Below are 10066 nucleotides of genomic sequence, written 5' to 3'. Positions count from 1 at the left end.
TATTTTTAAATTGTTAACCCGGTTTTAATTTACAATTATAATTTTTTTTAATTGTACATATAATAAAATAGGTATATTTATACCGTTGTTTTTACTGAAATAGTAATAATTTTAATTTTAATTTAAAAATTTTAATAATTTTATAAATTTTATTATTCTAATGATGTAAATATTTTTTTGTCGGTGTAGGTGTTGTATGAATGTATTTTAGTGTCAGCTCCCGGTTATTAATAGGGGGGGGGGGGGGGGGTGTTATTTGGCAATAACATACTCCCCGCACACCGGTTTGACCACACATTGTACATACATAATTAATTTATAGTTTGGTGTTATGATTATTAAAAATTGTTAGGTTACATGCGTGCTCGTTTTTTTAATGTGTTTTTCATATTTTTCATATTTTTTAATCATTGAAATAAAAAGAAATTTTTAGTTTCATAGGGCGGTGCGCTGCTCTTATGCCGACGGGGCAGACTGGTTATTTTACACACCCCCCCCCCCCCCCCCCCATCCCCCGTTCGGTTTTAATACATTAAAGTGGTGCCAGCGTCTGCTGAATGACGTAACGTTTTTGTTCTCTTGGTTGACAGAGAGGTGCCTCTTCACTTCGGGATCAACGGACTACGTTTTGCTTGCCACGACTCGCCAGACGCCAAACTTTCTTTCATCCACCCCTCCTATACAGTTAACCAACGTTGGATATTAATATCGTCATGTGTCGCTCTCCTAGCGGCACCAACGCTGGACTATTATCTAATCTTGAGGGACATCGAGACTGGAGGGCACCGCGGCTGGATGGGCGTTTGGGGGGTTCGGATGGGGGGATGGGAAGCATCACCGGAAGTTAGGGTTTAGGCGGTTTTGGCCGTAGGGAGGTTTAGGTTTGTTCTGGGATTTCCTCCCCCACCCCCCTTTCCTCCGGGCGGCCCAACTAATAACAAAACTTTGTGGGCGTTGGCCAAACCCTCTCCTATACAACCTCCCCCTTTCTGTATTGACCTAATTAATTGGTAAATTATTAAAATTAAAAGTTTATTTTTAGATAGCCCGACCTAATTTGCGGCAAGATTTAAAATGAAAATTAAGTTATGAACTATTTACATTTTGGAATGCGCTTCTAAAATTTAATTTCCCCGTATTTTATTTAGATCATTAATTTCAAAATTGCCCGGTAAATTTTCTGTCCCGAGTCAAGACCCTGGCTATCCAGAGACAGGACTCGAGATAGACATGCTCGAAATTTTAGTGGTATGTTAAAATTAGCCAGCCAGCCAGCCAGACAGCATGTCATATTTTTTATATCACATCGCATATTCATCTGAAAACAATAATACGGTATTGTTGTAGCAAGTGGGGCCTCCAACAGCAATTTGTGCTGCTCTGCCCCTACCGCCCGTCCCCCCACCCACCCCCTTTGAAGCTTTGCGTTATTAGCTGGGATGTCATGTTACACGGACTTTCTCGTAATGAATGAAATCTGTAAGCACAACACACAAATAAAGACGTAGATATAGTAAATTTACTAAAGTAATATTGAGTTAAAATAAGTTCTCTTTTGTTTGCAGGAGCCTGAGAACCGACAGTATTATATTCATACTGGCGTGTCCTCTGGAAAATATACATGGGGGCGGGGATCTAGACTGACCTGTTACGTTTCTAGGTCTAGCTTTGAGCCATGCTTCCACGAAAAGTATATTTAATACAAAGAGAATTGAGCGGAGGGTTTAGGGGGGTCGATCCCCGGAACCACAACTTTTTTTATAAAAGACTCCTGCATACAGCTCACAGTTCAGATTTTAAAATAACTACTATGCGATATCTTTAGGACTACTGGAAAATCAATACGTGTACTGCACCCCGTGACCTGACCTCCACATTTATTTTTGACATGAATATGTAGTATATATATAAAATCGACGAATTAATCGCTAGCAGAACGAAGCGACAGAACACAAGAATCAGACTGGACAAAAGATGACATGATTAGTTTGAAATAAAAAGTGAACATACCTTTTAATTCGTGGTGCACTGACAGAAACGAGAAATAGCGCAATGGGTCCGCCGACGGGGATCGATCCCAAAACGATCGCGCATCAAGCGAGCGCTTTACTACTGGGCTACGTCTCGCCTTACAGATATAGTGGCAAATCCATAGTGGCAGGGTCCAAGGGACGGAATCGGGAGAGTGGTGGGAACAATCGCCCCTGAGGGCCCCACATTTTAATATTTATTTATACAGAATGTGGTGGGTGGGGTGGGGGGGGGGGGTGGAGGGGGGTCACCAGCCACATTCTTTACATTTATTTATATGCAATATAACAAAGTAAAAACCCGTCCTTAACTGTGATGAGCCACCCAGTGTAGAGGTACTGGATGAAATAAAATTAGTGAGGCAAATCTTTCTTCTTGGAGTAATAAACACTGCTTGTCACCAGTGTCTGGACTGGTGGTGTTAACTGCTGACAACAAACACTGTTTGTCACCAGTGACTGGACTGGTGGTGTTAACTGCGGACAACACACACTGTTTGTCACCAGTGACTGGACTGGTGGTGGTAACTGCGGACAACAAACGCTGTTTGTCACCAGTGACTGGACTGGTGGTGGTAACTGCGGACAACAAACACTGTCTCTGACCAGTGACTCGACTGGTGGTGGTAACTGCGGACAACAAACACTGTTTGTCACCAGTGACTGGACTGGTGGTGGTAACTGCGGACAACAAACAGTTTGTCACCAGTGACTGGACTGGTGGTGGTAACTGTGTATAACAAACACTGTTTGTCACCAATGACTGGACTGGTGGTGGCAACTCTGGATAACAACCACTGTTTGTCACCAGTGATTGGACTGGTGGTGGTAACTGCTGACAACAAACACTGTTTGTCACCAGTGACTGGACTGGACTGGTGGTGGTAACTGCTGACAACAAACACTGTTTGTCACCAGTGACTGGACTGGTGGTGGTAACTGCGTATAACAAACACTGTCTGTCACCAGTGTCTGGACTGGTGATGGTAACTGCGGACAACAAACACTGTTTGTTACCAGTGACTGGACTGGTGGTGGTAACTGCGGACAACAAACACTGTCACCTGTGTCTGGACTGGTGGTGGTAACTGCGTATAACAAACACTGTTTGTCACCAGTGACTGGACTGGTGGTGGTAACTGTGGATAACAAACACTGTTTGTCACCAGTGACTGGACTGGACTGGTGGTGTTAACTGCGGACAACAAACACTGTGTGTCACCAGTGACTGGACTGGTGATGGTAACTGCGTACAACAAACAGTTTGTCACCAGTGACTGGACTGGTGGTGGTAACTGCGTATAACAAACACTATTTGTCACCAGTATCTGGACTGGTGGTGGTAACTGCGGACAACTGCGCTCTGGTGGTGGTAACAAAAAACACTGTTCACTTTGAACTGCGCTCTCAAAAGTTCACTTAAAAAAACCTGGTGTTACTTCGCTTCGTGCTGAGGTCCGTATGGACTTGGGGGTAAGGCTGCCCCCCTCCCCCCCCCCCCCCCACATGCCCACACTCAACTTGAGGAAGAACATGTACGGTTTGTTTGCCCTACTCTATATAAATAAAGATAAAAATGCGCCTTTTGGCTCCACCCCCACTACTGTCTCCTTCACTAGTGCGTGAGCGTGAGGTATATATATATATATATATATATATATAGAGAGAGAGAGAGAGAGAGAGAGAGAGAGAGAGAGAGAGAGAGAGAGAGAGAGAGAGAGAGAGGGGGGGGGGGGGGAGGGAGCGGGGTTAGAGGAACAGAGAAGGCGAGAAGAATTGAACCCCTAAACTATACATCCTTCCTGATCCATGTACAGGAGGACCGCAATTGCGGATACGTAACGCAAAATCTGGTAATTTTCGCATCCTGTTACCAACATTATTGTTTTTAATGTAAAGGTTACTGCCTCCTCTACACCCCCCCCCCCCCCCCCCCCCGACTGGTTCGGTAAACTGGATCCTACATGCAAACATATACACAGACAACACACATAGATACTGTAAACTCACACACACACCACGAACACACAAACACACACACACACACACACACCAACACTCACATACAGAGACACACAAACACATAACACACACTTCACACACACGTCACACACACACACACACACACACACACACACACACACACACACACACATATTACAATTGTTTGTAATTTTGACATATAGTTTTAAAGGAAATCCGCTACATTTTTCTATTCATTCAGTCTTTCATTCATGTGTACTTATTTTCGTGTTTATATCCAATTACGATTCAACCACTCTGTTTTGGGCACACACCTCAGCTATCTGAGCTGTCTACCCAGGACAGTGGGTTAGTGGTTAGTGGTTACCAAGAGATAAGTCGGTGTAGTGGCCTTATACCTACCCATTAAACTATAAAAAAAAACTCGTTTTGGTTGGGAGCCGGTCCCGGGATGCGAACCCAGTACCTACCAGCCTGAAGTTCGATGGCTTAATCACTACCCCACCGAGACCTGTATTATTTAATTTGTATTAGTAGCAAGGCATCTTTTATTTGGACTATCCCACACAGGATAGCACATACCATAGCCTTTGATACTGTATCATACAACTGTCGTGGTCCACTGGCTGAAACGAGAAATAGCCCATTGGGCTCACGGAAGCGTGTTAACTAATGTATCATGATACATACTTTATAAAACGGTTAATATATTTGGACTATCCCACACATGATAGCACATACCATCGACTTTAATACAACAGTCGTGGTGCACTGGCTGGGACGAGACATAGCCCATTGGGATCACCGACGGGGGTATATACAAAGCGGGATAACATAATGTATCATGATACATGCTTTAAAACATTGTCAATATATACGAAGAAAATACTTATTTCACTTAATTACAACTGGTATTGGGGGGGTGGGGGGGGGAGGAGCTAAAAAAGCGGAGAATGACGTTTGACTTGCAGTTGACTTATAATCTCAACGGATAGAGGCTTAATGGATCCCATTTCTGTAGTATAGTAGGATTGTTTTTGCCTGAATTAAACAAAAATGCCTGAATCTGGATAGCAGCGTTGATTTATATAAGCATTACTACCAAACAGCAATATAGGAAGGCAGACGAATCACCACGCATTTTTCCATGGACTTCTTTTGGGTGTTGAACGATAAAATAAATGGTAAAAAGGTATCAGGTTATCACAGAGAAAATCCATTGTGACGGACGTAAACACTGAACGACTAAAATATTAAATAGTCAAAAAGTAAATATAAATGAGAAAAGCTAATAAGGTAATGTAAGGAAGACCTGTACACCCCAAACATGACCAAAGTGTGAGAAATGTTATTTATAATATCTCATGCATACCTGCTTAATTGAAACAAATTATAAACATAACAATAAGAATATTGCTTTTACTTGACAAATGAAAGTTGAATGGTTGGTCCCTGTTTTGTGACTTTTATCATCCTTCTGTGTACCCTATGTTTTCATCCAAACATTTAACAATGAAATATATATATATTTGTAAAAGCTTTATAGATGATTAAACCTCAGTGTCATATTTTATAAACACTACGAATTATTGAAGTTTAAACCAATATTCATAAATTGAGTAGGAGGTTGACCTGTTCATAGAATTGCCCCACATTGTTCCAGAATATCTCTATCATTTTTGCCCCGCCTTGTACGCATACGTCACCACATGGTTTGTAGTCAAAAAAAAAAGAGAAAGAATTTAAATAAATCTTCCCTTTCTTCTCTAAGACAAGTACTTTAAACAAAACTCACGCAAGCACGGACGCACACAGACAATTAACACTAATAAATAACTCTGACATAACTCTTGTGTCTGGATGTACCAACGTATCCTGGCTGTCTACACAATGTAGATACTGACATAACTCATGTGTCTGGATCTACCAACGTATAACGGAGTCTATACAATGTAGAGACTGACCTAACTCGTGTGTCTGGATCTATCAACGTATCCTGGCTGTCTACACAATGTAGAGACTGACATAACTCGAGTGTCTGGATCTACCAACGTATCCTGGCTGTCTACACAATGTAGAGACTGACATAACTCTTGTGTCTGGATCTACCGACGTATCCTGGCTGTCTACACAATGTAGAGTCTGACATAATGCATGTGTCTAGATCTACCAACGTATCCTGGCTGTTTACACAATGTAGATACTGACATAACACTCGTGTCTAGATCTACCAACGTATCCTGGCTGTCTACACAATACAGAGACTGACATAACTCATGTATCTAGATCTACCAACGTACCCTGGCTGTCTACACAATGAAGAGACTGACATAACTCTTGTGTCTAGATCTACCAACGTATCCTGGCTGTCTACACAATGCAACCAGATGTTCTCTTACACTAAGCTACAATGGAAACAATATATAATTGATCACTGAGAACATAATACAATAAATGCTAGATGTTTATTCTCCTTTTGTTTTCCAAACTAGAGGAGATGGTGAAATTATCTTTTTAAAATTCGTTTTCAAGGCATTGGAAATTCTGCACATTAATAAATGTCTCTATTAACATTATTGGCTTTTTGTTGTTGTTGCAGTTGTCAATGTTGTTGCTGTTTGTTTATTTGTTTGTTGTTGTTTTTTGCTGGGGTTTTTGGGATTTTTTTGCTGTTTTTTGTCAATATAAAAACGGAGGGCGGGCGAGTACAATTGTCTAGGAATTATTTCACAGTGGACTATTTTTAATATTTAACCGTCACGACCTATCACAACACTTGATCCACGTCCATGCAAACCATCAGTTTCATTGAAACTGTTAATTTTAAAACAAAAAGGGGAAAATACAGTCACATGAAAATCTTTCATAGAAATAATCAGTCAGTCAATATCTTACACACTCAATAAAAATACATTAAATGATGTACATAATTATTTGATTATACACACACGTCAAACACTGAATTTACACGTATGTGAATGCACGAAGTGCACTGTGCTGCACAGTTACTCTTAAAGGAACGTTCTCCATACAGTGCCATTGATTTTCTTCGTTTCCTATTTGAGATGGACCCAATCCAATCAAGGTAAATAATTGACAAGACACCTTTGTGTTAATATAGTCTTGAAAATGACAAAACGTTTTTAAAGATAAACCTTTATTGTGAAGACGCGCGGCAGCTCGAGTTTATTAAAAGTGTTATGTTTGTCTTTTGCACTAGTAAACATTATTATAACAACAATTTTAAACACCTAGAACTAGCCAAACAAAATAAAACCTTGTCCCCCGGTTTATAGCTTCGTAGCCATAATCCAGTCACATACAAAAATAGGTGAAGTGGTGCCCGACCCCATCTTTAGCCTTTGTTATCAAAATCGCAAAAATACGAATTAACATTTATTTCAGTGAATACATTTCATTAATCCATCAAAAAAGATCATTCGAGAAACAACTGAATACATTTCTTTAAGGAATCTTAGTTTGGTATATTTTGTTTGGTTAACTCTAATTTCAGTTTCGCTACAGATTTTGTAAGCAAATTTATTGACGCGCTGCTTCATAATACACTGGCAGAACGCCAAACACAGTATCACTTCTCGGTGATTCTGGGAAAGTAATATGTTGTTCTTTCCGTTCAGCCAGGTTGTATCTTGTAATTTCACAGTTACTGTCCCAGCCACTGAAGGACAACAAGCTTCCATTCTGCCATAATACACCAAACCAATAGGCAAATGACTTCCATTTTGCTGTTGACTTGACTTGAATCTTGATTTCACCATCACTGTCAGTGACCTGGACGTTCATCACATTTCCATAATTGTCCAGCAGATATATATCAGACAGGTGAACTGAACCTCTCAGACACCTTGAGCTGTATGGTAAACGTGAGCTGAGGTTAGACACACAGCGAGTTGCTGTATTAAAACACTGGATAACATCTGATCCACTTTCTCCACTCAGTCCACCCATCACCAGAATGTTGCGTCCAACTGTAGCAGCGAATGCAAACTCTCTCTTTTGATTCAAATCACCAACAACCTGCCAGCGTGTGTCACTCTCGCTCATCTCTTCAATCGTGTTACTGTACATACCACCAATTGCATACACTTTAGAATTAGCTGTGGTCATGCAGTGAACAAAGTGTTGTTCTTCGAGATGTGGACCTGTTTCCCACTCTCTTCTACAGACGTCGTAGACGAGTGTACATTTTCTTCTACAGCCACCACCAGTGATGTAGATCTTGTTACCTAGTCTTGCTGCTGAATACCAAGCACCAGGATTTACTGGAGCAGGTGGAACGTCTTCCCATGTTCCTTCTGATGTAAAACAAGATAGAAGTGAAGTGTGCCAGTGTAAAACGAAAACATCTACACGTCTGTTATGAAATATATATCTGCTGTTACAACCTGTTGTCAGATCTTCTGAACGCCGCGCATTTTTTATTATTTGCTGCACACAGTTATTATCAGAAATGAATTTAGAAAAAACGACGTTTTGAATGAGGAACTGTGGATCAACAAGATCCATTCTCGTCATTTCAAAGATACGTTTTACGTCATCTGCATTCGGGTTATTTGCTTCAAGCCACTTCATGACACCTTTCATAATTACATCTTCCTTGCATTTCAAATCATCATTGGACAAGATTTCTAAGAGTTCTGTCTTTGACAAATGAACAATGTTTTTTGTTTCAATAAAGTCGGTCAAGTTTTTTGTCAGATACGAGACTGCTCTGTTGGACAAATCAGGAACATTGTAGCGATTCATAAGTCTCCACCAGTGTAGACAGTTGTCGGCGTTGATCACTAGACTTTTCTTAAGATAACGATGACACAGATCTTTGACGTCATCAAGCTGCATCATTTCGCCTGCGTCTAACATGTTGACGCAGTTGTCTTCGTTTACAAGATCCACTGAACACAAAGACATTTTGATAACATCCTGGAACACTGACACCGAGACAGTGGGCAGATTTAAGACGCCAGTCCGACTCTCTCTCATATCTGATGTCAGCATCGCCCGGAAGTAAGATGACATCGCGACCAGGACCAAACGGTTTGCGCTTGTTGTCCCATTCTCACAAACAATGTCAAGGTCATTGAACGTACCTTTGACTATCTCTTCATGGATGTTTTGGAGAATGTTGTTTTTAGTACGATTCATTATTTGAGAACTTCTGACCTGAAAAAGGACAAATATTATAGTAATGTACCTAATTTTAATGATACCATTTGAATTAATTTTGACGGCTGTATATCGCACTAAAATAATACATCTATGGGTGCTATACGAAATATATAGCATATTACAGTGTTAAATCCTTTCAGTTAATTTCACGTGATGTATTAGCATCAAACGTCTGTCATACGCAGTATAAACTGGTTTTATTTTACAATGTGACATAGGGGCAGTTCCCGAAAGTTGATAAAATAAGGTACATTACTTCACGTCTGTTGTTAATGCATCTTCAGATTTACGCGAATGGCCAGTCGGTTACGTAGTGAATCGTTATTTTCTAAAACTTAAAGGCCCAACAAAGTATTATTTTGAATTGTTCCTAAAGTACTTCATTTAATTATCTACATAACCACCATGTCTCACTTATTATTAATGTTGTTTTTTAAGTCACTGAATTATGACTATGGTCTGTCAATCAGAAGAAGAAATTAACTACGTTGAGGACATTAACATTGGGCGTATCATAATATGAATCACGTGACAGGCATCCCCCGAATAACTACATAGTCAAAACGATTGGCACATTTGGTGCAAAGAGAACGTCCTATGCGAAGTAGGGTAAATCGGGGGAAGGGATGAAGACACGTTGTTAAAAAGTAACAAAAACGTGTACTAAATGATAATAAGCTTATACATGTGTTTGTTTAAGTAATGGAAGCATTTTAAGAGCAAAACCCCAACTAGCTAGGCTTTACATGTATAAACAAATATATCGTTAGTCGAACGCGGAAATATCTAATCATCAGGGTCGTATGCCTTCATTTTTCACCCTATCATATTGATTATTATGCCAACTGTGTTATATTCCCATGGGT

General features: G+C 40.3%; 1 protein-coding gene across 1 annotated transcript; it reads right to left on the bottom strand.

The window, feature by feature from the left end:
• Positions 1 to 7553: 7553 nt before the first annotated feature.
• LOC121385972 (kelch-like protein 24) lies at positions 7554 to 9050 on the bottom strand. The gene has a single exon (XM_041516766.1). It carries the CDS (start codon positions 9048 to 9050, stop codon positions 7554 to 7556), a length of 1497 nt encoding a protein of 498 aa, XP_041372700.1.
• Positions 9051 to 10066: the final 1016 nt, after the last annotated feature.

This window comes from Gigantopelta aegis, chromosome 12, assembly GCF_016097555.1.
Source record: "Gigantopelta aegis isolate Gae_Host chromosome 12, Gae_host_genome, whole genome shotgun sequence".
Classification (NCBI taxonomy): domain Eukaryota; kingdom Metazoa; phylum Mollusca; class Gastropoda; order Neomphalida; family Peltospiridae; genus Gigantopelta; species Gigantopelta aegis.
The sequence above is the reverse complement of the archived record's forward strand: the minus strand, read 5'-3'. Positions and strand labels throughout refer to the sequence as shown.